A 27,851-nucleotide genomic window follows, 5' to 3' on the forward strand; every position below is an offset into this window, starting at 1 on the left:
CATGAATGCATTAAGTGGTCAAAACCAAGGAAAAAATGGGTTATTTTTCACCTCTTAACAAGCATTTTCTCACCTTTTCTTTAAAAATGTTCTGCCCAGGTGAAACTGTAGACTAAAGAGAGGCATGCTTGGCTGGCTGACTGACAATCGTTTTCGATTCTTACATTCTTTCAATTATCAAATCGAAGTCACAGATTACTGTGCTGCATGTCAACAAATTTCCATTGTGGTTAGAGCACACTGCGGGCAGATGAGGGCAGAGTTCTTGTCCTTTTAATTTGTTCATAAAAACATCCTTATTTAAGAATGAAAGCAAACCAGGCTAGACAAACTGTGGGCAGCAACTCAGTATGACAGCCAGTTAGTTTTTATTCTTTTCTCCTTCTAGTGTCCTTTTGGGTTAGGTAGGTATCATCTATCTTCTTCTGTTCAAAAAAAAATCAAAGATATTTCCGCTGTCTTGTCATGAGCATTCACTGTTTGGCTTTCCTTCAGCTGCCACACTCACCAGATCCACCCAAATCCTCCTTTATGGATGCCCAGAAATTCATCTTATTAGCCATACAACAGCATTTCAACGCCAAACTTTACATTTTTATTTTAAATCAGTCACTTAAACAATTTTCTAACCGTGTAAAAGACTGCTACGCTGAACAGTGAGGCCTGAAATCCTTCATCTTGCCCCAACACCCAGAGCCACATGGCGTACTGTGCTTTATACTTGCAAGCTTTCACCCTCCACGTGTGATACCTTCACTAACTGCTGCCAGAAATTGTTCTAGACCATTCCACCGCTCCCAGTGCGTTCGGCCATCCGTAACCCTCTGTCACAGACCACCCGAGCCGGTCAGCCTGGTTCAGTTCAGACTCTGCGCGGCCGCCATTGCTCCGAGCAGCCCCGGGACCAGGGCGCCGCCGCGCGCCGCCTCTCAGGGGAAAAAAGGCGCCAAACGGGTGCGAGGCGCCAACGGCCGGCGGGAACGCCAGGGCGGGCAGTTTCCCGCCCGCACCTTCCCCTCGGGGACGAGCCCGCTGCTGCAGGCTGCGAGGGTGGCGCGGGGACAGCCCAGCCCGCACGACGCCTCGGGAGCGGCGGTAACGACCCCGCGCCGCGCCCGGCGGTGCTTCCTTCCCGGTAACGGCGGGGCGGGGCCGCGCCCTGCGCACGGATCGCCTTTGCCCTCTGCGTCCCGCAGATTCGGCACGAGCCCTTCCGGCCTGCGCCGTGCCCGGAGCGCTGTGGGCGAGGTCTCGACCCGACGGGAGCTCCGGAGCGAGTGCGGCAGGCAAACCGCGCCCCCGTGAAAAGGCAGGTCGGCCGCCGGCAGGCCGGGGACGGGCGGTGGCGAAAGTGCGGAGCGGAGCGCGCAGGCGTTGTCCTCGCCGCCGCCCCGGCCTGCTGGGGAACAAAGGGAGCGAGGCCGGCGCTGGAGCCGGAGCGGGTGAGTCGGGGCGGGGGTGCCCGCCCGGCTCGGCCTGGCAGCTGCAGGGCGGGCAGGCCTAGCCCAGGGGCACGCCGCGGCCCCGGGAGCAGCCTAGCCGGAGCGGGGGTGAAGGGGAAGGCCGCGGCCCCCCTCACCGTTACCGGCCGCAGTGGCTGATGGCGGCTGCGCCCTCCACGGGCGGGCGCGGCGAGGGGCTGCAGCGCACGGTGGGGGGGTCTCCAGCAGCCGGCTGAGGGCTGCAGCGGCCGGGGGGTCGGCGTGCGCGCCGTGCAGCACGAGGGGGGGGCTCGGGGGGGGCTGGGGCACCCCCGGCCCCGTTGCGGGCCTGGGGGGAGCAGCGACGCAGGAGGGGCCCTTGCTGCCGCTCGCCCGTGCCCCCCAGGCCGCCTGCGGGCCTGCTGCCGTTCGAGCGGAACTTCCCGAGCAGCCCCGTGCCGAGGCCTTTGCGCTTGTCCGAAGCGAAACACGTTATTAGTCGGGTATTTCAAAAGGAGGTCCGGCAACTTCGGTGGAGTTCCTTGCAGAGAAAGGCCGAAAAAACACTGCTTTGTTGTAGTGCTTCTTCCATACGCGCGGATGGGCTGCTTGCTAAAAGGTTAAACGTGCTCACGTCCCCCGGCGTATGGTGGTGCTGCTGCTGTCGTCCTTGGTGGCTGGTTTTTTTGTACCGTGTAAAACAGGCGCTATTTAATTTGGTGGTTTATACATTCATACCGGTTTTCTGAAAAAGGTAATGTAAAATAGTGGGGTACAGCCTATTTATATCTTAAGAGAAAAATATATACACTTAAAATATTTAATATGAAGATAACATACACCTGAGAGTTATTTCACAGCTATTTAAGGCCAGATTCCTTGAAAAATACATTCATTTTTCAAAGAGCTAACACTTTAGTTTTTAGAAACTCTCTTGTCTTTATTTCAAAATTGGCAAACTTTTTTTTGTAATTGTCACTATAATAATCGATGCTTCAGAGATTTGGGGAAGCAAAGGCATAATACTTAATAGCGTGATATTCTTTTGTCTTTCAGAAGTACAAATATAATGTCAGGTGGCTGAAAATTTGCCTATCAAAATGTCAAGTAAGTTTTCAGATTTTTCTTCCTTTAACTTGATGAATTAAAGATCTGGTTCAGCAGAACCTGTTTGTGAGATTCCTTGCATTAAAAGGAATTACATGCAGTAGAGTAATTTCTGACCAAACTCTTGGCCTTAAATCTCGCTGTGGCTCATTTCTGGCACATTGTTTTCATAGAAAATCCAGATATCACAGTTTCTCCTAAATCCTGTTTCACTGCTTTTTTGCTTACCCTCTTTTTAACTGATGTGCGTATAAGTGGATGTAATATTCTTCAGCCCTATGCCTAAATAAAAGGCTAGCAATGATGTGGTCTTAAATTCTTTTCTTTGTTTTCCTTCTCTTATGTTCTTTGCTTTATGCTCTTCAGTGGCAAAAAGTCTTTGAGAGTAGGATTTCTGTCTTGTTTTTGTAAATCGGTTAAATATGTTTGCCACAGCAGATGCCTTGTAAAGAATTTTTTTCAAACTTTCAAGAAAAAAAAAAATTGCTTACATTTATATCTTAACAGAAAGGCCATCTTACGCCCCACCTCCTACCCCAGCTCCTGCAACCGTAAGTATAGTGATTTTTCTTGTTAACACAGAGCTGGTAATACAGCCTCTAGTAACTTAACGGAGCAGTAATCACAGAGTTGCATCACCTTCTTGTATTGGAAACACAAACTAGTTGTATTTCATTATTAATACGATATGTATTGTTTAAATTAATCTTTCTTTTAAGCAGTTTGTGAAAGAGAAGCTGGATAAAGCTATTTCACCTGTAAGGCTAGGCTCTGCAGATAGTTAATTTTTTTTGTAAGCAGTCAGTTGGTCTAAAACTATACTCACAGTGGGTTGCAACACTGTTCTGGAATATTTAAGAACAAATTGGTATATTTAATTCTAAACCTTCCCACTCAACTTGTGCCCAGATCATGGGTGAACGGTGCATTTTTCTCATGGCTCTGTTGTACCTCGGTGATTTTCAGTGCAATGCAGAAGTATGCAGAATTCTGTTATATTGGGTCAGAAACACTCATGATGATAGTCTTACTCAAATTTCTTGAGATCACTGGTATTTTGGAGTCTATAGCATGAGAAATACTTTTTTTTCTAGTAAAATGGTAGCTTTGAATCATGACCAGTTGCATTCATGCATGTATAAAATGTACTGAAGTACCAGTATGCTGTAGTCAGGAAAGCAAATGCATCTTTTCTAAATAGCTTGCATTTTAGCAGTAACTTGTTCACATGAGGAAAATACAAATCTGTTGTAAAGAAGAATGAGCTAAGATGCTACAGAGAATTTTTTTTACCAAAGAAAAATTTGGAAACTGTTATCTCGTAGCATGTCCCCGATCTCTGCATCTGGGATGAAAACTGCAGGATGGGATTTAGATGAAATGTGATCCTTCAAATTGATTGTGCCATACTTTACACTTTAAAGAGGCTTGAAAGTGATATAATGTACAAATAATAAGTTATGTTCTTAAAAAATTACCTAAATAAAACTTTATTTGCATAATTTGTTCAGAGTTTTCATTTTGCACGCAAATAGATTTGTGCCAGTGTTAGAAGGAACATGACGGCATCCACTCTTACAACTGGACTCCTGCATCGAGGGCTGTGCATATTCGTGTGTGGTTCCCTTGGGACGCAGTGTGGATACAGATGTTGTTAAACGCTGATGTGGTGCATTCTTTACTCGAGCTAGGAGCCTTCAGAAGGGTACATGAAACAGATGTCAAAACTGCAACTACTGACATGCCTTACCTGTCTTTCAAGCATCTTCTGTATTACTCAGATTTTTATACAGTCCTTGAGATGATGGTCTGTGCTCTGTTAATGCAAGTCCTAAAAGTAGACACATAACCTTGCTTGTTCTTCCACAGCCAGTTCCAGTTACTACAGTAACTGGTAGTTACTGTAGTTCTCATACCAGTAGTTCTCATTAATTACAGTAATACCAGTAGTTCTCATTAATTACAGTGTTATAGCTGAAGTAACAATTCACCATGTAATGCAAGGTAGCTCCCTTGTAACATTTAAATCCTGTCTTGCAGAAATAAAGAATTAAGCAGGTGGGCATTACAATTGTCATCTGATTCTACTGAAGAGATGTAGTTCAACTTATTCAAAACCTGTTGCTGTGGTAATACAGAAAACTGTAGTAAAATGGTGTCTTAGTAAACAGTGAATGTGTACGTCATGATCACAGTCCTGCAGATTGAGTAGTTCAACTGCTGTGACTGAATTTTAAAAGTTTGGCAATAAAATATATATGTGAAGGCTGACTGTTAAAGGATAATTTTACTCTGCATGTTTAGAAATAAACCAACTACAGTGTGTCTACCTATATTTGAAAACTTCACAAGTTAATGTAGGTTTATTACAGGTTATTTTTGTTGAGTGTTTGTATTTGTTATACCTTGGTTCTTGGAGTCCTGAACTTATTTGTAGAGTTTCTGTAACTGTAATCTAGAATTGATCCAGTGACTAGTGGAATATGTGTTTCTTATTAGGACCGAAGTGCTACAAAGGAGTGGGACACTGTGTAGGCAACATGTAAATGTCTAGAAACACTACAGGATATCCTGAATCCTAATGGAATGATAGGACCACCACAGTCGGAACTTGATCACAGTTACTATTAAATAGTTGATCCTTTTTTCCAACAAAATTTGACTGCGGAAGTGGGAGATAATGGAAAAACAAGAGCGTAGTTAAAAGGCAGGGGAGAGATTTACATGAGGAGGGGAATACAGTGAACCTCCTGGTACCTGACTGTATGTAGATGATAGATAGGAAGGGACTGTAAAGAAATCGGATTTGTCTCTACGTTGCTGAGGTGAGAACAAACTGATCCACTTTCAAGAATGAATGTATTCATGAACTTCTTAAAATTGTCTTGTGTTCAGTGATCTGTTGAGACTTGTTTGTAGTTTCTGACCTGGAAATCTTATTGCAGTGGTTCCTCAACGCTCTCAGTCTGCAGCCTGTCTCATAACAGAAGGATATCTCTGTTAATTGTCTGCTCTTACAGATTTCTAATCCCAGTTCCCCCAAATATTTAAATTTTGCAAACCACCAGGAAAGTCTTCAGATGGTGGTGGCAGTGCACAGACGGTGCTTTGAGAGATTCCCCCCACCGCCCGTTTATCGGCAGTATAACATTTGTTGGAAAGGCAGAATGATGGAAAGAAAAGCAGACAGGGATTTTCATCGGGATAGTAACTTGGTACTGGGGATTTCTGCCCCATCACCGTGTGCTGTGTTGCCTTGTAAGCGTAACCATTTGGACGTAAGAGTCTCTCTGAATTACTTGGTGGCTTATGTTGGGAAATTTTATTAGCCATGAGCTTGGTTTATAGAATACTTATTTAAATGAGTTACACACTTAATAGAAATAAAATCACCAACTTAAGACCGAAATTTGTAGTGACACATTTGCTTAAAAATCCTGTTTCCTTAATAGGTTTATGCTGGCGTAATTTTTGTGTGTTGAGAAGGTATCAGCTGCTACACCTCATTTGCTTGTTTAAATTCTGGTTGCTTTTGCATGCCATATTGCAGTTCATTTTCATTTCTGTGTTTTCCTCGTTTGAGCTCATTTCTCATTCGTGTTTTTGTCTCATTTGTTTCCATCAGCAAATGCCCAGCACACCAGGGTTTGTGGGATACAATCCATACAGCCATCTGGCCTACAACAACTACAGGCTGGGAGGGAACCCGGGCACCAACAGCCGGGTCACGGTAGGAGAATCAACTATTACATCATCCGGCAAACAACAGGAATTGACCAGGAATGGCTTTAGAGTTAGGTTCTTCTGAATCTTGGCTGCTGCCACTTCTTTATAAAAACAAAAAAATTACTTCTGATTCTTATTCCCCACCCCTACCCCCCTTCCCTTTCACTCTGAAACCTTTTGCAGGAAAAAAGACTTCTACTCAGCAGAGAAATGAATGTGGTAATCATGTGTGATGCAGAGCTCCAAAAAGACTTTGTGGTCTTCAGTGACCACTGCATGCGTAGGATGAAGTTCTGTAGCATGGGTAGAAATTATTGGAGGGAGGGAACCTCTCATTTTATTGAGGTTAATTGTCACAAAAATAAGGAAGAACACTTTGCAAACTGGAGGTCATTGATAATGCATCGTACTGTTGAGCCGTGCAACAGAGGCAAGCCTTTATTCTTCTTTCCAGTCTTAGTCTGGTAATAACTCCAAAGGCCCAAGTTCAGAAATTATTATTTCCATGGAGATGTGATGATGATAAAATAGAATCCTTTCAGATCTTATGTACTCTGTCAGAGTGTGGAAAATGGATGGTACCTTCATTTCTCGTGGAGGAAACAAAGTGAGATGGAGTCGAGTGATGAGAGAGGTGATAGCTTCTTTCGAATACAGATAAAGTCCTGAACATGAATGAAGTTAAGAAACAAAAATAAACTGTGGAAGTAAAATATTTTCATAACTTAACACAACATAAATAGAGTAAATCCCTGATATTTTATAAGTTTCTATAATTCTCATAACTTTGAAGTTTTTAGTGTAAAACTTTCTATCTCAAAACATCTGATTAGTTTGGAACATGATATAAGGATTTCTCAAGGAACAAATATATGGTGCTTTTAATGAAGTGTACTCTTTTTGTGCCTCTCATAAACCTTTCAGACTTCATTTATGAAGTTCATCTGGTTTGCTAAAATGTTTACAGAAAAGATCTTCCCCATACAAGCTGGAACTTGACTGAACATTCTATCTGAACATAGACTTTTTTCCTTATACAAGAATAAGCTAGGTTTTGTTGGAGAATTTCCATTGTTTCTGTATGTCATAAGCGTATACAGCCTTCTCTGCCATGCATATGTCAATATATGTATGGTGTCTTTAAATTCCTGTTAATTTAAAAGCATTGAACAATTTCCGTTAATGTTTTTCAAATCCATCTGTATGTGTATATATGTATACATTTTGGTAATGCATATACCTCATGTACATTATTTATATCTATACACAATTCTGTGTGCACTGTTTCATAGAGCTCCATAAATTCAGCCAAACAAAAAGTCTAAAGAGGAAAAATTTGAAAGGTGAATACTGAACATGAGCCTTCTTGGCCGAGTACAAGTATTTGCTTAGACTTGAAAACCTTGAAGCTGCTTTGTATTTTTATGACAATGCTCCCGCTTGATGTAACAGAACTCCTCACAGGTGTAAGTATTTGAAGAAGGGAGGTTTTCAGAACCTGCAGTTGACAGGGACTGTAACATTACTGCACTGTTTCAGAAGAAAACCCTGTCATGTGCTTTGTAGATTGCGGGGACAAGGGGGGATGCTGCAACTTTAATAAGCAACGCATAGTGCTCGGTGTCCTTTTGTTTAGTGCAAGCAATGTGCTTGACAGTGTGCAAAGCTACAGGGAGATAAGAGCACAGAAGGACATTACAGGCTGATTTGGACAACTGAGTACAGCTTGGACACAAATAATGCACACATTGACAGATCAGTTGCATAGTGTTGTTTTCTTTTTACAACAAATAGTTTAGTTGGCTCCAAATTACCACTGGCGAATTTTGCAGATAAATATATTGCTAAAATGACTTGAAAATGAAAATGTATCTCTTCATGATCTTAAAGTTTCTCCTTATCTTTTTTCACCTGTACAATAGCCACGTTAAACTTGTCAAAACAGGTAAAATTGCTCATCAGAAGTGAGAGAAGCAACCTGCTGGGATTGATGATTCCATGTGATTTTCCAAGCTGTGTATTTCTATTTTAAGAATATGGAGCCCTTTTGAAGATATATCTAGTTACTACTCTGTAAACTTAGATAAAAGGACAAACTTAAATTGCAAAAATATTCCTGTGAGGACCAGCTCTAGTTAGTACCTGTTTACAGTTTGGGTCAGTTTTTTTGGTGATATTGCTTGCTTCTCTTGGGGGGGGCGGGGGGGTGTGGTTTTTACTAACTGGACAAGAATTAGTGTTTTCCAAAACCAGTGTGTATGGAAACCGTCTAGAGATCACATTAACACATGGATTTATTCGGTTCTTTTATAGGCTTCCTCTGGTATTACCATTCCAAAGCCCCCCAAACCCCCAGACAAGCCCCTGATGCCCTACATGAGGTACAGCCGGAAGGTGGGTATACAGTGTCAAACAAGTAATAAAGTTAGTGTTCGTATGTGCTAACAATTAATTGCTATTATCTTAGTTTCAGCTTCTAAACTTTTACTTCTAACAGCCTGCACATTCTTTTAAGGGAATTGTAAAGTACAGATGCATTGCCCTTCAGAACAAAGGCAGCAGTAGTCTGTTCATACAGTTGCCAGTTTCTGGGGGGAAAGTTTTCTCTAAAATGATAATTACTACCACTGTCTCTGCTGACAAGGATCCACCCTGCCACATTCAGAAGTGCCTGTGACTTACTGACAGAACTTTTTTATATAAAGGAAGTATTCCTTGCGGTATACTGGGCTTGGTACAGAGCTGTAGCTGGACTGAAGAGTAGCAATGAGTGGACTTTGCATGTTCTCCTTCACCAACCTAGCCTGTGGCAACGTTTACTTCGCTATTCTATGAACTGTTTGACAGAAAGTAGGAGAGAGACTCTTGTGGAGTCTGAAATCTGATGGGGCAAGGGGAGGGCATGTCAGCCTGTCTGAAGCAGGTGACCCAGAAGGAAATTCTTCCACTTCTGGTAAAGTATCTTTACCAGCATATCTGTCTTAGGCAAAAAAAAACCATCAACAAAAAAAAAGTCAAGTGGCGCAGCAAGAAATAACACTGGCAGCTCTCTCCTCTTTTTTTTTCCCCTATAAAGTTAGAGACTTTTTTGGTGGAGTCAGGACTTGTTGGAACTCAAATTGATCAGCAAGACTGAAAAAATATTTTGAAATGTTACATTCTGATCTGAAAAGCTCAGTGCTCTTTATCATAATCTACTGCTGGATGTGTTTACTCAGTAGCATTTTTTTTTTTCCCAGAGATGCAGCGATGTGCATTTAAGAAGAGAATTAAGAGGGTTAAAGGCAATATTCTCGTGAAACCAAAGCCATTTCAGCAATTGCCTGTTTCAGTAGATGGCTTCCTACTGACTTCCTGCCCCAGAAAATAATCGAGATAGTTTAGCCAGACTCATTCCTAACTTAATCCTGTTTTTCATGGTGATTCCAGAAAGAACACTGAGATGACAATATAAAATGTTTAATTTGGAAGTATTTAGATATCATTAGTAAAGCTCCAGCTGTTTCTGTTAAGGTCTGGGACCAAGTGAAGGCGTCCAATCCTGATTTGAAGTTATGGGAAATTGGCAAGATTATTGGAGGAATGTGGCGAGATCTCACTGATGAAGAGAAGCAAGAGTATTTGAATGAATATGAAGCTGAAAAGGTAAATGGAAGAAATCTGGGATGTTTATTACAGCTGATTCTTCTAGGAACTGGTCTGAGAAGAAAAATTCATCTTACCCATGCAGTGGTGTATGAGGCATTCACGAGACCACTGTATGTAACTTAAATGGAAGTATGTCCTGACACGTCTTTTAGACTTTTTTTTTTTAAATAACTGTACATCAACTGTGACTGGTCAGTTTTTAGACCTAATTCAATACGAAGTATTTATAATTGAGTGTCAATTTTAACTGTTTAATGAATGGATTTGATTGTACAACATCAGTATTGAAAAGATTGTCTCAACACCAAAATACTCTTTCAAAACTGGTGCTCTGCAACTACTGCTGTTGTCATGAACGTGTTCATAAAAGACTTCCAGTCACGCAGGGTTTGGTTTTCATTGTGCAATCTGGTGTAACTCCACACTATGGCGTAGTGTTTTGTTTCTTAATAGAAAAATGCTACCACTTTTAGGGTTTTCTTGTGGGTTTGCTTTGTTTTTTATTGATCTTCATGACAAAAGATGACAGCTACCTCATGTCTAGGTTGGTAAGTGTTGAGGATGTTTGCAAGACTGTTATTGTGATCCTCAGGTACAAAGGTCCAGCTGCTGCGTTGTGCTTAAATCTGGTAGGCATCTGAGGCTCTGTATCACCTGGTCAAATCTAAGCTGGTTTTATTCCAAGTCAATAGAGAAGTACTTCAAAGCTGGATGCTTTTACCTGAAAAAAAACCAAGGAATTCTATTTTTTAACTTTGTAATAATGTTTAGATTGTAAGCTCCTTGGGGCAGGGGCCATATTTTATATTTTTACAGTGCCTAGGTAGAAGGATTCCAGTCCTAATCATAAAGAAAACAAGATATTTAGGTACTTTAAACAATATTGTAGGTTATACCTCATTTTTATCTCAAATCACTGTATAAAATCTAGACTTGGCAAATTTTAAAAGTGAGATTAAAGCAAGCAATTCAAAGGGAAAAATACTTTAAAGAAGATGAAAATAGCAATGCAGTCCTGCTGCCAGGAGGAGACACTAGTCTGGCTGCAGCATTCTGTATCATCCCAGTGCAGGGATGGATCAAAGAACAGAAAAATCTTAAGTTATTTTGAAAACTGGTTGATGACATATTGGAATAAGGAAAGAGAAGAAATCAGAATCAAAGATTGAGTTAGAACTCCAGAGAATGATTGAGAATATTTTAAGTTACCTCATTATTTTTTATTGTAAGCTATTGTAAGACTTCTGATGTTTTACAACTGAAATGTACCTAAAAGCCCAGCTAGTGTTTTTAAAACATGAATGACTGTGGAAGAAGTTCTAATTTGTAAAAAGAAAGACTGAGAGAATATGGTCACTTATGTATCAGCCAGATGATTTGAACTACACTGAGCTGTACAGACTACAATTATGTCAAGTCTGAAATTGTCCAGTGATGCAATCAAACAATATTGGTCGCATTTCAGATAGAGTACAATGAGTCCATGAAGGCCTACCATAACTCTCCTGCATACCTTGCCTACATCAACGCAAAAAGTCGTGCTGAGGCTGCGTTGGAAGAAGAAAGCCGACAGAGGCAGTCACGCATGGAGAAAGGTGAACCGTACATGAGTATACAGCCAGCAGAAGATCCAGATGGTAAGCAGAAAGGAATTTGTATGCACGTCCAGTGAGGCAGTCTCATTACAGGACCGATGGTACAGAGAAAAGGATGCCAGATACAGAAAACTACCAGTGTACAGCGTTGACAGTGCTTAACATGACTTCCTTTCTATTTTGGTGCCTTTAGTACTGATTTTCACTGTCACGTTTTCTTTCATACAGCTAACAGATTACTTTGTCTTGTTTCCAAAAACTAAGGTGGCAAGCCAGTGGCAGAAGTTATTCCAACCCTTAATTATGTGTGAAGTGATGCTTGCAGTTCAAAACAAATAAGTATGCTTAGAGCACTGTGATGGTTTTAACATATGTGTTACAAAACACTAAGATGCCTGATTTAATCCACTTTGAATGGAGTTTTCTGCTTTATTACCAGACGCACGTAATTCTGACAGACAGGGTCCTGGTAGGATTAAGAGCACCCGACCTTTGAATATGTTCAACAACTGTCATTTGAGATAGCTTAGAAAACAAGTTACCTTTGCTTGTTTTCAAGTTGATGAGAAAATTCTGAAAGTTTATTTGACTGCAAGGAAACACACCCCACCCAGTGGGAAAACGCAGGCTCGTACACCTCATGTCTGCTTTTAAATTCATGACCAAATACTTGTTGAAACCTGAGGGTGAAAAATGTACTCAGTTACACCCTCTTCTTTTTTTTTTTTTTTTTTTTTTTTTTTTTTTCTTCCACCTTGTAAAAGCACACCTTTGAGATAAACCTTATGGCAAACAGCACCTTCCCCAGTGTGAGGTAACTGCAAAATTTATGTAAGTACATGTAGTGTGCCAGTAGCTGGCACTTGGGGCCTTCAGATTCTGTTCTGTGCTACCTGGGCCAAATGAACTCAGCCAGAAGGCCCTGCACTAGGCCCCGTGTTGCATCTGTTTACAGCTGAGCTGAAAACTGCAGGTTATTTTCTGTGACAGAAATGTCGCTTCTGTCCGATCCTGCCTGTCACTAGGATGGAGAGCTTTTAGCATAAAAGGAATCTTACTAAGAGGACAAAGGCACAATTTCAGGAAGACTGATTTGCTTAATACTTCTTTTGTCTCTTGCAAATCTGTTGTCCTCCCACTCTCTTTTTCCTTCATTTAATCAGATACCTCAATGAGAAATTGAACGTAACACCTTGAAATAAAGGAGACAGAAGCTTTCATTAAAGTAGTTATCTTCTTTGTTAATATTTTCTGGCATGATAGGTTAGCATTCTCCTTAAGATTTCTGTGAGTAGTTGGAGAGTAATCTCCATTAGGAAAACTTGATTGTAAAATAAATTCCATTTCTGGACTCTTCTACATGACATAATTCTGGAAGATAATTCATATTTGTTGCTTAACATTTTAATGCTCAACTAAATATTAATTATGCTCACAGAAGTTTCTTCTAAGTTTGTTTCCTCGCCAGTACTTAATACTATTTAATTACTGTGCTTTAAATTCTAATTAGTTGGAGCTGAATTTTTTAGTCTATTTTGTAGATAGATTTTTTTTTTTTTTAATTATTATTATTACTTTTTTCATACCAGAACTGCAGACTGGCTTGATTTGTATTATGTTGAAAGAGTTTGCCTGCTTTCGTTGAAGAAATATAGAAAGTGGGCATTGGAAGACTTCTGTCTGCTATGGGCTGGATGCTTTTGAGTGCTGCTAGGTATAGGAAAAGACGTAATTTTGTTCTGCTTTGTAGCATCAAACTGAATTTTACTTTTTAAATTAGTACCTACTACCATCCCTAATGCTCGAGGTCTTTTTTTTTTTTTTTTTTTCTGATTAATGTTCTGTATTTGTTAGTATGAACTCTGTGACATGACAGCAAGGGGGTTTATTTTGTTTTTAATGAGTGGTAATGTGGGTACAGGGTCATCATACTTGGTACTCATTTTGTGGAATTACAGCAGTTGCACTTAAAACTTGTTTCAGATTACGATGATGGATTTTCTATGAAGCACACAGCCACAGCTCGCTTCCAAAGAAACCATCGTCTCATCAGTGAGATCCTGAGTGAAAGCGTGGTGCCTGATGTCCGTTCTGTTGTCACTACAGCTAGAATGCAAGTTCTTAAACGCCAGGTTCAGTCTTTAATGGTTCATCAGGTAAAGATAAACAGTATGAGGGCAGCTAAAACATAATGGTGTTGGGCTGTACTCCAAGTGTTGGATCATTTGATCGTCTGCGTGACTATTCTTGTTGGTTGTCAATGTTCTGTACGCTCGAATAGCTGATATCTGGGTTTTCTTGGGAATTGCCAGGTGTGAGACTTCACTTTCTGTGTTCTTTTGTTACCGAGAATCATGTTAAACTATTTTGCTCTTTAGGATCTCTTAAGTGATAATTCCGTAGCTCTTTGTTATTATGCGTAACCCTTCTGTATGTCGTGTACGTCTGTTTAATAGGTGCTGGTAGAGTTGTGTATAGTCGGTGTACGTGCAGGTGAAGGAAACCAAGCCACTGGAGTTAGATGGAGATTTGTTGCTTTTTTTTTTTTTAATTTACAAAAGATTTGGGGTGGAGGGGAGTGCTATCCCTTCTTTCCTTTGAGTTGTGGTCTTTCTCCATCAGAGAATGTAGTTGGTGTATGTGTGGTTTATATACCTCTGGGTGTATTTTCAATATGAACTTCTTAGCTATTAGACCAAGACAGACATAAGAATGTTTATATACTGCATAGCTGTATTTTAAAATATTGGTATAAATATTTTTGTACATAGCTGTAAACTTTGTCCGGTTCTTCAGATGACTGGTAAGGTTCTTACCATTTATTTCATTTCCAGCGTAAGCTAGAAGCTGAGCTTCTGCAAATTGAAGAGCGTCACCAGGAAAAGAAGAGGAAGTTCTTGGAAAGCACAGACTCCTTTAACAACGAGCTTAAAAGGGTACAACTCTCACTTTTCTCCACTCGCTCTGAGGAATCTGCTGGTTTCCCATTCGTACAAGCGCTCTACCCACTTCTGTTTAGTTCTGTATTGAGGGATGTGTAATGACAACTGAGTGCAGTGTCCCAGTGTGTGGGTGTTAGAAAGCAGGCAGCATTTGTATTATTTCATGTTCCTTCAGTGACCTTTAGTGGTGACATTCAGCCACTACAGTTTAAAAGTGCCTTCAGGCTTGGCTGGTTGAGCTCACAGGAGAGCAGCTCAAGGAAGGTTGGCCTAAAGCCACTATGGAGAACATGCTGCTCTGTCCTCCTGGCTTTTTTTTTTTTTAAATTAATATGTTTATATCTCCCTCCCAGTAACTGAAGCTTTTAATATAAACTCTTGTCAAATCAAAGTAATTGTGCTGCATGTAGAAATGCTGAACTCATAATTGGGTGTTAGTGATGTTTTGTTTCCCAATGTAACTGGGGTAGTAAAAGAGCTTTCTTTTTTTTATTGCTAGTTATGCAGTTTGAAGGTGGAAGTGGACATGGAAAAAATTGCAGCTGAAATTGCTCAAGCTGAGGAGCAGGCTCGCAAGAGGCAGGAGGAAAGGGAAAAGGAAGCAGCTGAGCAAGCCGAACGCAGTCAGAATAACGTGGCAGCTGAGGAAGAACAGGCAGCTAACAAGATAGAGGAGAAGAAAGAAGAGGAGAGTGCTCCAATGGAGACAGGTAACTGCATGTGAAGACCAGTGGCAGGTTCCTCAAAGGATCAGCGTTAAGATATCTCTGTAGAGGCTCAGCTTAGCCAGGAGGAGTGCCCTGTATTTTTGCTGTTAGTAGGAAGAAAGGCTTAAGAACAGCATTCAGAATAGTTCACTTCAGCTTGGTGAACACAGGTGTTTGCTTTCTGCTCATTAAATTGCCCCTTTTAAAAAGGGGAAGGGATAAGACCCCGCCAAGCCCTATGTAATGCTTTGTGTGTAATGTACCCAAGGGGGAAAAAAATGCTTTCTAAATCTAATCTGAATTTGTTAGCTAGGAGCAGCTGGAGAGTTCCCTTGTGCCAGTGTTGGCGTCTAGCAAGGATGACAGAGCAGGACTTCTTTCCATGCTGCTCTTACAAGCCTTGGTTTTTTTTATTTTTTGTTCTGTACAGTGACATGAGAAAATATGATTGTATTTAGGAGTATCAGTGGCTAATAGCTCAGTGAGTCACTGCTGTGACAGCACGAGTGTAAGGGAAAGGGGGCTGAGGAGTTTGAGTTCTAGTGCTTCTGATTTTACAAGGCACCTTGCTCTCTTGTGGCTAGACTCCGGGATCAGGTTGCTGGAGGAGAGTTCCCAGATGCTGTGTGGCAGGACCGTGTACGTGCCAAGCACTGAGAGGCCTTTCAGAGCTGTGCCCGTTACTGCACGTTCTTAAGTGACAGAAATAACTGCTATGGAATACTCAGATTTAGTACAATTCTGTTTCTTTGTAAACTCCAATTGCACAACCTACATAAATGTATTGACGTGCAAGTGACACTGAAATATTTTATTACAGAAGAGCCTCACCCAGAAGAGAGCACAGAAAGCCAGCAGAACGGTGAAGAAGGAACATCTACCCCAGACGATAAGGAGAGTGGCCAGGAAGGGGTGGATAGCACTGCAGAGGAGGGAACCAGTGACAGCAACACTGGTTCGGAGAGCAACAGCGCGACAGTTGAAGAGCCTCCTGCAGACCCGATCACGGAGGATAGCGAGAAGAAAGAATAAATATTGACTCACTTCATGTGTCTCTTCTTAATGAAGTACTGTTTTGATTTCAAAATGTACTACGCGGCTTTTGTATCTTCCTTGCCTGTATCCCTTGTCTCCAAAGGATACTGGGTTCTAATAATGTGTCAGATTATCAGCACAGTGACTTAAAGGGGCCAGTAGAGGCAAAGGATATCTTGCAGCAGACAGCAAAGAAAACCTCTTGTGTCTAAATGCAGCTGTAGGAAATGGAGAGACACTATTGCTTGGGGTTTCTTCCCTAGAGAGACAGCATTGGTTTTGGTTTTCATATTAGAAATCGGGTCGTCTCCCTTTCTTCTACTTACGTGGCCCCAGTGAAAATGTCGTCTTTCTCAAAGGCTAATGGAGGCGCAGGTGGGCGTCCCCTCCCCGAGGAGCCCTCCTGCCCCAGCTCCGCCCGCCCTCATTGCGTTTGCAGCCAGGACCCTGTTGCTGCCGTCACGGAGGCTGCTGAAGCAGAGCAGTGCAGAAATGTGGTGAACAGCAGTCGCTTTCTGGAGGAGTCGCGATGTTACTGAGGCATCCTAGAGGTGACCTTGGTATTCAGCAGACGTGATGCCTGTACTGGCTGTAACCTCGGGCATTTCCTTCACCTAACAAGACCAGAAAAATGACAGCAGCCTGGTGTTACCAGTGCTGCTTTGGTTCTTGCCAGCAAGGATGTCTGCTGTAGCTGCCTAGTTTGCTTTTAGAGAAAGCTTTCAGTACTCATGAGTAGTGCTCCTAAATAAGGCTGAAAAACTTGGTCTTAGCGGGTTTTTTGGTGTAATCATTGTCTTTTTTTAGAGTATCTGTTCTACAGGGCTGGAAACTTGCTCATATTTCAGGAGATCCATTTCCAAAGGACAGAGTACAGTCTTGAAGTAAAGGGCATATCTTGGGGTTTTCTTCTGTGATGCTGGATTCTTCTCAACAACAATCTTTTGCTTTGCTTTACCATTTAATTCCTTTTTTTTTTTTTTTTTTTTTTTGCTGCTAAGGTATCCTGGTATGACCTCAGCCAGAGATGGCAAAGTACAAAGCAGGAGAGCGATGAAATGTGCACATGTTCCCTGTGTAGGCAGTCACTAGTATGGCACAGATGGTGACAAATAGTAGCTTTACTTGCCGTGAGCTTTCAAAACCTCTGGAAACTCTCCAAATGTACTAAAAGTGCCACATTTTGTCCTGTATAAGCAGAAGCCCTACTGAAGAAAAAAAACACAATTGTAACAACAGATACAAGCCGCTTCACGTCTTTACAACTGGAAGAGAACACATGATACATCTGCTCCAACAGACCAGTATGTTTTTATGGAATAGTGGGTATATCAGATGGTAATGTTTTTTAAATCTTTTTTTTTAATGGTCTAAAAATAATAAAATCCAACATGTTTGGTTTTTTAAAACTTACAGTGGTCTGGTTCTTGTCTTCCTGTATTTGATTTAAGGTTTTCATCAGCTGTTCTCTGTCTTAAGCCCAGAAGAGAACAAAAACATGCAACTCATTCCTGAAATACACTGTATGCAAAAAGTTAGGGTACGAAAGCACTTTGAAAACCAAAGTAAAAATTCCTGGGTTGCTCAGGCTTTTGTTCAAATGCTGGCTGTCTGGAAGGATCCCTGATGGCTGTTCACTTTAAAAGCCAGTGAATGGGAGAATTTGTAGAGGAAATAACACAAGTGTCGGTGAACTTGTAATTGCTTTGCCTGTAAGCTTTTTACCACCTCCTTCCAAACCATCAGAACTAATTTTCATGTTATTTTAAACCAGGTACCATTTCCAACCGAAAGGGCTGAGCAATACGAATTTACACCAAGTATACTTGCTAGATACAAAGTGGAAGATACAATTGTGGTGCAAATCCTTAGGACCTGAAGCCAGTTTTTTCTGCTGATTAACTGCTGTGCGTTCTCTCTGAGTTCACAAGGTTTCATGAGCTGATTGGGGCCTTTATTTCTGCTTGGAAGCAGTTATTAAATCAGGCGCTGTCTTGTGTATGTGTTAAAGAGCTTTGTCAGAGTCTCTGCCTCATTGTTTACAATTTTATTTTGTACTCAGCCTGGAGGCTGAGGAAACCTTTGGGCAGTAGGCGCTGAGTGGTAGCTTCTTGGAGTAGTTCTTGGAGCATCCTGATGCTGCTACGAACTACTGTAACGGAGTGTAACACCAGAGAACTAACTCAAATCCTTACTGCAGGCGTGATGACTAAGCCCCGCAAACACGCGTGTGCTGGGCTCTGTACTGTGCCACCTTTTGCCCAGCAAAATCTGAACATGCCTGTCAGGTGCTGCTGGAGAACATAGGGATGAACGATCCAACCAATTCCCACAGCCAGGGTTACAGCTCACTCAACTCCGCAGACACCTTCATCTACCAGTGACTGCTGCTGAAAAGACTGAGATTGTTGCAAAACACAACGGAAATCGGGAAGATAAATCACTGATGGCAGCTGCCTTCTAATGAGCACTGTCACACAACGAGCTACGTACGTGGGAAGGCTTCTGTTTTCCTCACCTTTTAAGGAAAAGTAGGAGTTCCGATGCTAATGCATTTTTTGACAGAGGTGGACACAAAAAGAACCCTCTTATGAGGGTTCAGAGGCTGCTTCTTAATTAGGGTTTTTAAAATTTGATAGCAGTGAAACCTGCCTCAAAATTAAATTTAAATTCAAAATTTCAGTTTCTTGGAAGAGCAGGCAAGTTGTTCTTGCTATTATGCTGAAGCGCTTGCAGTTGTACTGCTTAAATTGGATTTTAGGAGTTTCTATTTCCAGCAATTACAAGGATTGCTTTTAGAAAAATACATCTTGAGGCGCTTACAAGACAGGGGGAGTTGCCTAGTGACCCATTTTGGTTTTGTATTTCATAACTGTGCCAAAAAGCTCGTAATTAAGAGAGGAGGGTTATTTGTTCCACTAACTCATTAGTCTGAGGAAACTCACATCACCAGAAGTAACAGACACTGGTTGAAATATAACGTGTGAAAATTCAGACATGTGTGTACCTTCAGCTAGATACTCTCTTGCTTTGGGTAAAAAAGAAACCAGTTAAGCAGACACCAGACACAGACTCGTTCCAAGGAATAAGGCAGTTTGTGACAATAATTTAAAACTTTCAGATTCGCAAAACTTAGGAATGATTGCACAGCCTGTCCTTCACAGAAAGAGCTTCACTTGGCCAAAATCCTCTCCTCAAGCTATCCAGGTATTTTATTGGGATCACAGGATACCCGGTCCTGTGGATGCTTTCATTTTCTTCTGCTAGAGCACAGACTCTTACGCCCAAAACCCGGTTTGACCTCTTCACGCAATAACCCCAGTCAAGACTGAAGGGATTTATTTTCCTTTAGCTTCAGCCTGTTCAGGTGCTCAGAGACAGCCAACCTGTTTGCAGAGGCTCTGGGGTGACTTTAACTGAAAAACCAGGAGCCCTTGTGCTGAAGTTGTGCATTCTTTTTAAAATCGCATTATTCTAACTAAAGAAGCCAGAAAAAGGCTGTTGCCCCTGTGTTTAAAGGTGAAGTTCGTTTACCACGCTGCATTTTTAGAAAGGTAATTCAGATATAAAAGAATAAACGGGTCACTCACTCCCGTTGGTTCTGTTCCCCCAATTCCACCCTGGGATCTGTCAGAGCTCCAGATCCTGCAGAAACGGATGAAAGCATTGTTCCCGTCGGTGGAGTTTCCTTTAACAAGATATAGATGCATGTTAAGCTGCACATCTGAGATTTATTTACTGCATTTTGCTCTTCTAAAAAGCAATTTTCTTGAGTGATTGCTGCTGCCAGCGTAAAGCTTTGATTTCTGAAATGGTACCAGTTGCTGCCTGGACTGGGGGCCTGACCACACAGGGGCTCGGGTGGGATCGGTTGGTGCAGGAGCCTCCGCACCTCAGGTGCTGCAAGCGCTTGTTGTGCAACAGCCTTGGGTTTTGAAGGCCGTTTGTGCTTTTCATCTGCTCCGTGTTCTCAAGGTGTGTGTAAATACCAGCAATTATCGGCCAAGACAGGGTGTGTTGCAGCACAGGGTGTGTACCCAGATGAGTAGGTGTCAAGGGTAAAATACCTGCTCCGAGCGCATGAAAACCTCCTGAACAAATGCCCAGTGGGTAGCGTTTGAACACCGACCAAATCCCCCCGCGGTGCCTGGCAGAGGTGCATGCAAGGGACCTGAGCATCAGGGACCAGAGTCAGGAGAGGGACGTCCTGGAGGCACCGGCCTCGTGAGAAACCTGGCTGCTTTGCCGTGCTCCTGCAGCTCCTGCGCCCAGCTCCCAGGAGCTGGGTGCCCGCTTGACACCTCCAGCTGAGGTCTGCCCACCGCCTTTGCCAGAGAGCAGCTAACTGGAGCTCCTGGCGAGCCAGTACACCCACCTGGAGGTCCTCAGCCAGACCCGAAATCCTCCCACGAGGAAGATGGAGCAGATAAAGCCCACCAGCTTGCTGGGCCTTTCCTGTTGACTTGCTGGAGCTGGTTGGCTGCTTCCTCTGCTTTTTGTGTGCTTTGTTTGGCAAGGGGGGCAAGCTCCTGGACCCCTGGGGCTCCTTCTTCCTCCTGCTGTGGTGAGTGTCCGTGGAGGGGTAGGTGTGGGTGCAGGCTGGGGTGGTGTCGGGGCTGCTGACGGTGCCTGAGCTGCTGGAGACAGAGGCTGGGGTCCCCTCTTGGGGCGCTGAGCCATCTCCCGTGGGTGCCTGAGAGCTGGTGAGACCTTCACACCCAGAGGAGACTGACAAAGAAATGAAGAGGCAAATCCAAAACACTGCATCGCAGTGAAGGAGTTGTTTTCTTTGGCTTGTTTTTCTCTTGAAGAAAAAAACAGGCTTTTTTTTGAGAGTCTGACTCATGCTTTGTGACCTCTGACATCACTGGCTCTGCTCTTTGGTTTGTTCTGCAGGGAGAATCAAGCAGGCAAAGGTTCTCTCCTGTATTGGGCAGTACTCAAAAATATGTTTTTATCTCACCACAAAAATACACTTAGTAAGAGTTATTAAGATGTTTGGGTTTAAAAAAATTGCTCTAAAAAGTTTTGTTTTGGTTTTTTTTTTTGATTAGTATAATTATCAGATTTCATCACCCCCACAAACTTTCTGACCTATAAAACTGAAATGTAATGACAGGCACGTAGCGTGGAGCAGGCCCCAAAGGATAAATACTGAAAGGTGTTTAGACGTTAAAATATGAGCTAGGCACCGCGTGAGGCTGTTCAAACACAATTCAACAGGCAAAGGGCTTTGCTCCCACTGAAGTCCACAGGTCTTAGCTTCTCAAGAACTTTGTGCACCCAAACACCCTTCCAAAGCACTAACGAGCACATGCGATTGCGATGAGCTTCCCGTGAAAGACAAATCTCATGTTTGTGCAGCAGCTAAACTTTTTTTCAAAGAAAAAAAAACCAACAACCCAAACTTCTGGAGAAATTGAAGAAGGGTTTAAAAAAAAAAAAAAATCACCTGTGCATCATATGGGATAGTGTGCAAAGCTGATCTGCTTCAAGCAAAGTGAGGCCTTCAGCTGTGGAAGCTGTGCTTACATAAAGGATTAATTATCCTTATGACAGAAAGAAAGAAAATGGATTAACAGAGCTTCAGAGGGATGAAATATGAAAGTAAAACCAAGCCCTGGCACAGAGGGGAGGCCAGGGCAGCTTGCTGTGTGTAAGGAAACAGGAGCTGCTGTTCGAAGCATCGTACTGCGCTGATGTTCAGCGGCTGGGAGCGGAAAGAGCTCATTTCCCCCTTACCCCGTGGCATGGGCTCGCTGGAGGGGGAGGGACCTGGGAGGGGAGCTAACACGGAGACACGGGCGCTTGTGCGGCAATAAAGCTGGGAGCGAGGGAGCCTCGGAGCTGAGGGGACGTGCTGATGAGCTGTGTGTGTTCCTGGGCTGCGGGGAGCTGGGTCCAGACGCCATCTCTGCTCCGTTCAGAGCAGGCGTGCGATGAGGTCTCAGGTCTGCCCTGTGATGTGTTTGCTGCGGTTCCCACCAGCCGCGAGTGCTCCGCTTGCAGACAGTGGCACCTTCTGTGCCTACCCTGGCTCAAGGAGTCAGTGGTGGCTCCTTTTTCCTCTTCTTCTTCTCAGGTTTTGTTGTAAACCCCCAGGAAGGCAGGGTTTGCTTTTTATTTGGGGAGGGGTCTCTCCACACCCTTGTACCAGAAGATGAACCAATCTGAAGCCACATCCCTGCAGAAATGGCAGAACTCAAATGCCAGCCCTACATTTTGTTTCAATTGTGCTTGGATAAATCTGACCAAAGCGAAGAGGGCAAAACCACTTCTGCAGCAGCAACAGGTTCCTATGGGCTGGTTGTAGGAGAAGCTCCAGTAAGCGGCCCAGCGCGTGTTTTCTGCTGCTTGGAAATGCAACAAGTCAGTCTCTCACTGCAGGTACGGCTCGTTCTCCCAGGCAAACCAACTTCATTTGCCCTTTGATCTTGGATAACTTGTCATGACCCTGCTCAGTAATCCTGCCACAGCTGATTCCATTAGTCACTAAGGGTAATTTGTAGTTACACTAATTTACCTTTCAATGTTTATTAAGCCAAACTGAATGAAGAATATGTTAATTCTGAAGACGATTGTGTTGGCTTAATGCAGTTTAACTAATCCACTTTAGCCTGTGCATGTCAATTTATCAGTACATCCTTGTACACTTAAGGAAAAAAAACTCCAGACTGCAGAGTTTGTTAGTAATGGCTTCTGGGATTTTTGAGTGCAAGAGTTAAATAACCTTCATTTATTATCAGTGTCTTGTACCACAAACTGTCTCCCCTGCTGAGGAAGGGCACGATTTCACAGCAAAGTGACAAGGATGCACTGGTGGTCTGGCCTGAGCGGTGCTGTGGAGGTGAGACACGTGGGTGTGGTGGTCACCACAAACAATCCAGGCTTGTTGTCTCTTAACTGTATTGCATTAAAAACTCCGGAGCTATGCCCTTCTAGGATTTTACCATGAGACAGCTGCTGTGTGTGAGTGACCTGCAGCACCTTGTGAGCAGCAGATGACGTTTACTGTGGTCATTGGGCTCTGAGATCTCCCTTCCACAACCGATTGCACTTGGAAATGTGAGACTGCAAACTGCTCTCTCAGTCCACTCCAGATTTTGTGCTCATGTGTGAACCTGTGGTGAGCTAGCGTGTGGGTTTCGTCATTGGTTTCCACTCAAGGTAAGAGCCAAAACATCTCCAGCCTGTTAGCGTTGCCTCACAGTCGCTTCTCCACAGAACTGGGCGTAACGCTCCACATCTTTAATCCAGTACTTGCACAACGTACATGGCACTACTTCTACTAAACTGCTTCCTTTTGGGAAAGGGGACAGGTGACTGTGGTGTTTGGCAAGCTCACTGCCGTCAGGAACGGCTCCTCTCGTGGTTAGAGAGGGAGAGCAGGGAATTCTGGATGTGAACCTTGGCCTTGCTGTCCGTTCTCGGTGACTCCCGCTGCCTACCTAGACAGAGAAATGCAGGCGTGAGCACTGAAACAGGTGCTGGTACAACTTCAGCAGAGGCTGGAACCAGCTTTAAGCTCTTGAGGCACCTTGGCTATGAACTGCAATTGCTGCACGGCAGCAGTGAGGCATTCCATCCTGTCTGACAGGCGAAGGAGCTGTAACCGCTCTCCGTTCTCCAGGGCAGGCATGTACCGAGCCCGGGTTCCTCTTGGGCTGACTAGAGCCGTAGCTGTTTGTGCCTTGAAGGAGCCACTCGATCAAGGTTCTGAACACTTGATCAAGTGTTTTGATTCTTGAAGTCTCCCCTACGCTGAGTACGCAGGGCATTATTGACGGTGACTCCTGTAACTCTCCCCAGTGGGGTTTGTACTGAGAACCGAGCAGAGATCAGCTATCAGGCTACAGGCTTGAAAGCATGGATCCTGCTTTGGTTTGGGTCTCTGTCTCATTGTTTTTGTTCTCAGTTCCCTTCTTTCACTTTGACGCTTTTTTCACAGTCTTCAAGGGGTTTTTTTGAAGTGGTTTTGCAGTTATCAGGCTGGTGTCTTATTTTGTTGTAAATTACCACGTACCGCTTCACTTGTGACTTATAGAAATCTATAATTTCTGTAAACAGCTAGTTTCAATTTGCCTTTTTTCCACTCTGTTCTATTAAGAAGGCAAGAAAAAGCCATTTCAATCCTGGCACCAATTCCAGGGCGTTGTGGGGGGGAGAAGCCAAACCACAAAGAGTGGCAGTAACAGAAACAGTGAAAAATCACAGTATGATTTTTGTTTTTGTTATTATTATTATTACTTTTTAAGCCCAGGGATGAAAAATGCCAGATCTATGATAGAGAGGACTGGATGGGCTCTTCTTGGAGAAACCACTGATGGGATTGTTCCCTGCTTCTATATGCAGTCTTGTTTCAAGGACTGCAAGGGATTGCTGTTAAATCTTGCATCTTTTGAACACGCTAACATAGGCTCACAGGAAGGACGCTTGCTATATGGTAAGCAGACACTTTAACCCTCAGTTCTTTGTAGAAGACGTGACGCTATCTCTTTATCTCCCTAAGCAATTCATTGCTCACTAGTGTTTGATATCCTGCAGGAACTTCCCAGCTGTTCGCCCACTTGTGTGGGAGCGAAGGACAACGAAGGCTTTAAAACCCACTGTAGACATAACCAGTGGTCACGCACCCTCCCCAGCACCGTTCTCAGTTTTTCTTCCTATTTTTTTGTCTCCTCTCCATTCCTCACCTGTCATTCTAGGGTCACCACTGTCTCTTTTCCATCGGTTCAAGCCAGAAAGGATCTGTTTATTCATCACAGGTCCCTCCATGTACAAAAGGTCCTGGTGGTGTGGGGAAACCAAATGGAGCAGATCTCGCAGGCAGCCACCCAGCCCTGACCTGAGGGCTAAGAGGATGGAGGAACACACATGTGGTCAGTGGCTGATTGCCCAGCTTGTCCTCTGCACCTCAGTGGTGGAAAGCACAGCATCTGTGTTTCTGCCAGCCCAACCTCTCCCCACTTGTGTCTCTGGGTACATTTCCCTCGTCACAGCTCAATTCCCGTACTGCACGTTGAGGAAGCTGCTTCAGCGTAGAATAGATGCTGGTCTGGTAAAACTGCTTTTTCTTTTTTCCCTCAAAAACAAACTGAGAGAAAGGCCGTCACCCGTTACATGACGCAGGCATGAGGAAGGTGAATTCCCAGTGACACCAGGCATGCAACCTTCCCTCCTGTGGCTGACCACCAGGCAACATGGGCAACTGTGTGTCCCTGATAGCAGCCCGCTTGCTGCGCAGATTGGCCTCCCAGCTGAGGAAGTAAGGATCTTTTAATAACATCAGTGAGATCACAATCATGAGATTTTTTTTTTTCAGGGTATCCCCCTACAACTGCTCTAAGAACTCTGAGTAATGCCAGCTTGGTACCGCTCTTAATGTCAGGAATTTACTCTCAGTCTCACTTCTGCTGTCTTGTTTGCTTGAGGAACGACTGTCAAAGCCCTCCCCACCCCAGAGTAAACCTACTGATTTCAACGCAAACTTTCCTCAGTGCCAGCTCAGTAGCTCGAGAGCTGAGAGGGGTGTTTGGGCAGGAGGCAAAATGGGAGGTGGGAGATCCTGAGTGTCTTGGTTCGGCATGCTGGGCACAGCAAAACAGCGGAGGAGACGTCAGGGTCCCTCGTTGACGTAAGAGAAGGCATGTTACTGGGAAGAGGGCAGTTGAGTAAGGTTCACCCTTACCTCACCAATGCTTCTGTCTGGGTGAGTCTGGCTTCCTACAGCGAAGGGGAGAAGCCCTTCTGGAGCTTTAGGTTGGTGAAAGAGCAGAACAACAGAGCTGAGAGCAGGGGGATGTAGCTGGCATTTCCTTCAGCACTCCATGCTGTCTTGTCCTGTGGCAGGGTGCAGAGAAGGCCAGGTCAGCAGATTGCAAGAGACCTGCGATACGTGAATTTGAACTGTGATGATCTTACTTGTACGTGAAACCTTCTTCAGTGCTCAGCCTGAAGCCGGACTACAGTAACGTCAGTTTGCCTACCTGAACCTGCTCATGGCGCTTGCTCCTCGCCGTGCGAGCCGCTCCCTGAAGCGGTGCGGGGGGTTCTCGTGCAGCTGTGGGCAGAGCTGGCTGTGGCTGCATGGGCTCTCCACCTGTTGAGAAGGTGGTATTTCAAAGTCTGACTTCATCTCAATCCACTTAAAGCAAAATTAGTGGAAAATAAAGTACGGCTTTGAATTCAGGATGTAAAAACATCTCGTGCTGTGCTTTTCTCAGAATGAATTACACCTTGCTCAAGTGTGGTAGAGCCTCACAAGTTCTGCTTTCTAAGATCATACCCTCGTTACTCCCTACGGGCTGTGCGTGCTGGCTGGGCACCATCTCCTGTGAGGCACTGGGATCCTTTCCGTCCTGCGATGTAGGTGTGACTCGGTTGAAGGAGAGACTGCAAGAAGTCCAATTTTCCACACAGGACACAGACATGAAACACAGGAACTGAATTCCCACGAGACATTTCACTGCTGAGTGAGTCACAATTTAATATCAGAACAACTCAAGATTACATGTTTCAGTTCACGTGCAACCAACCTGAACTGAAATCTTTCTTTCTGAGCTAACTTCCTGTGGAATTTATTAGGAACTGCATTTTCTTTTGAGAAGTCATATTGATGAACAACTGCCATCTAGCTCTAGCACTGCAACCGAGGCAACAAATTTTAACCACTGATTGCCACTCTTCTTGCAGTGGAGGTGAGCAGATTAACCAAGGTTTGAACAGGAGACCAAAAATAGCTGGTAACTTGATTTTTTTTTTTTTTTTAATAATTTATTTAACTTTAGGGTAACAAATGTGTTCTAGTGAGCAAACAGCACAGTGTGGCTCTCTTGGGCATCGATCAACCCTGGCACTACTGAGAAGTGTGGTGTGTTCACGCAGGATCACATTTTTGTAAAAGAGCTCATGGAGCGCACATCTTAAAGGGAATATGTCAAAGACAGAATCACTAAGGCATGAAATAGACTGCAATTATACACAATCAAATTAAGCAAAGCTTTAATAAATGTTTGGAGAACTCCCTAGGCACAAAACATGACTGTACAAGAAGATTTGGTGTCATAAAGACCTAGTAAACTGTTTATTTTAAAATATTCCCATTCTCTTTTTAAGGAAAACAATTTGTTTGAATTGGCTCTGACAACACAGAACTTAGCATGTACCACAACTTTGAAGTTAAAGCTTGGGAATATGTGCAGAAAACAAATTGCAAACCATCTGCCTGCCTCCATTCTCTCATTGTCTTTGGCTTCAGCCACCATGGACCTGTGGATGGCGTCCCTGAGACGCTGCCTTACAGCCTCTGCCCCTCTCTGGTAGCAAACCTAGGTGATGGTGCCTATCTCTACACACCCACTGCTCCCACAGGCAGCACCCTGACTGCCTTTAAAGGCTTCACACCCACCCTTTCTGAGAATTCTGCCTGCACCTGAGGGAAGCCTTTCATCTCTAGTCCTTCTTAGCAGCAGTGGTTAAAAGACAAAGCTCTCAAAGGCAGAGTACCTGCTCAGATAATTGATGAACAAAAGGAAAAGAGAGTAATAAATAGGTGCAGCAGCAGCATGGGCTGCCCTCACCTACTGAGATAAGACAAAAGCCAGTGTGCTGAAAAGCCGGTGAGGTGCACCTAGAGAGTTCTCAGGAAAGCGCAGGTCACGTCTGCGAAGC

At 43.6% G+C, this 27,851-nt stretch overlaps 1 protein-coding gene across 6 annotated transcripts; it reads left to right on the forward strand.

The window, feature by feature from the left end:
• The first annotated feature begins 1,232 nt into the window (after positions 1–1,232).
• On the forward strand, positions 1,233–16,197 carry SMARCE1 (SWI/SNF related BAF chromatin remodeling complex subunit E1). 6 transcript variants are annotated; one of them, XM_086766700.1, is made up of 11 exons: positions 1,236–1,442; positions 2,478–2,528; positions 3,036–3,079; positions 6,154–6,321; positions 8,568–8,648; positions 9,768–9,899; positions 11,368–11,539; positions 13,481–13,653; positions 14,332–14,433; positions 14,939–15,149; positions 15,967–16,197. In XM_086766700.1, the coding sequence occupies exons 2-11, from the start codon at positions 2,522–2,524 to the stop codon at positions 16,176–16,178; spliced, it is 1,302 nt and encodes a 433-aa protein (XP_086622826.1). In that variant the 5' UTR covers positions 1,236–1,442; positions 2,478–2,521; the 3' UTR covers positions 16,179–16,197. The 6 variants fall into 6 exon arrangements, with proteins under 6 accessions (XP_086622828.1, XP_086622826.1, XP_086622830.1 ...); XM_086766701.1 differs by having other exon boundaries at positions 1,241–1,442; positions 6,154–6,258; XM_086766702.1 differs by lacking the exon at positions 9,768–9,899 and having other exon boundaries at positions 1,233–1,442.
• Positions 16,198–27,851: the final 11,654 nt, after the last annotated feature.

Source organism: Chlamydotis macqueenii, chromosome 25 (genome assembly GCF_036417535.1).
Source record: "Chlamydotis macqueenii isolate bChlMac1 chromosome 25, bChlMac1.mat, whole genome shotgun sequence".
In the NCBI taxonomy this organism is placed as follows: Eukaryota; Metazoa; Chordata; class Aves; order Otidiformes; family Otididae; genus Chlamydotis; species Chlamydotis macqueenii.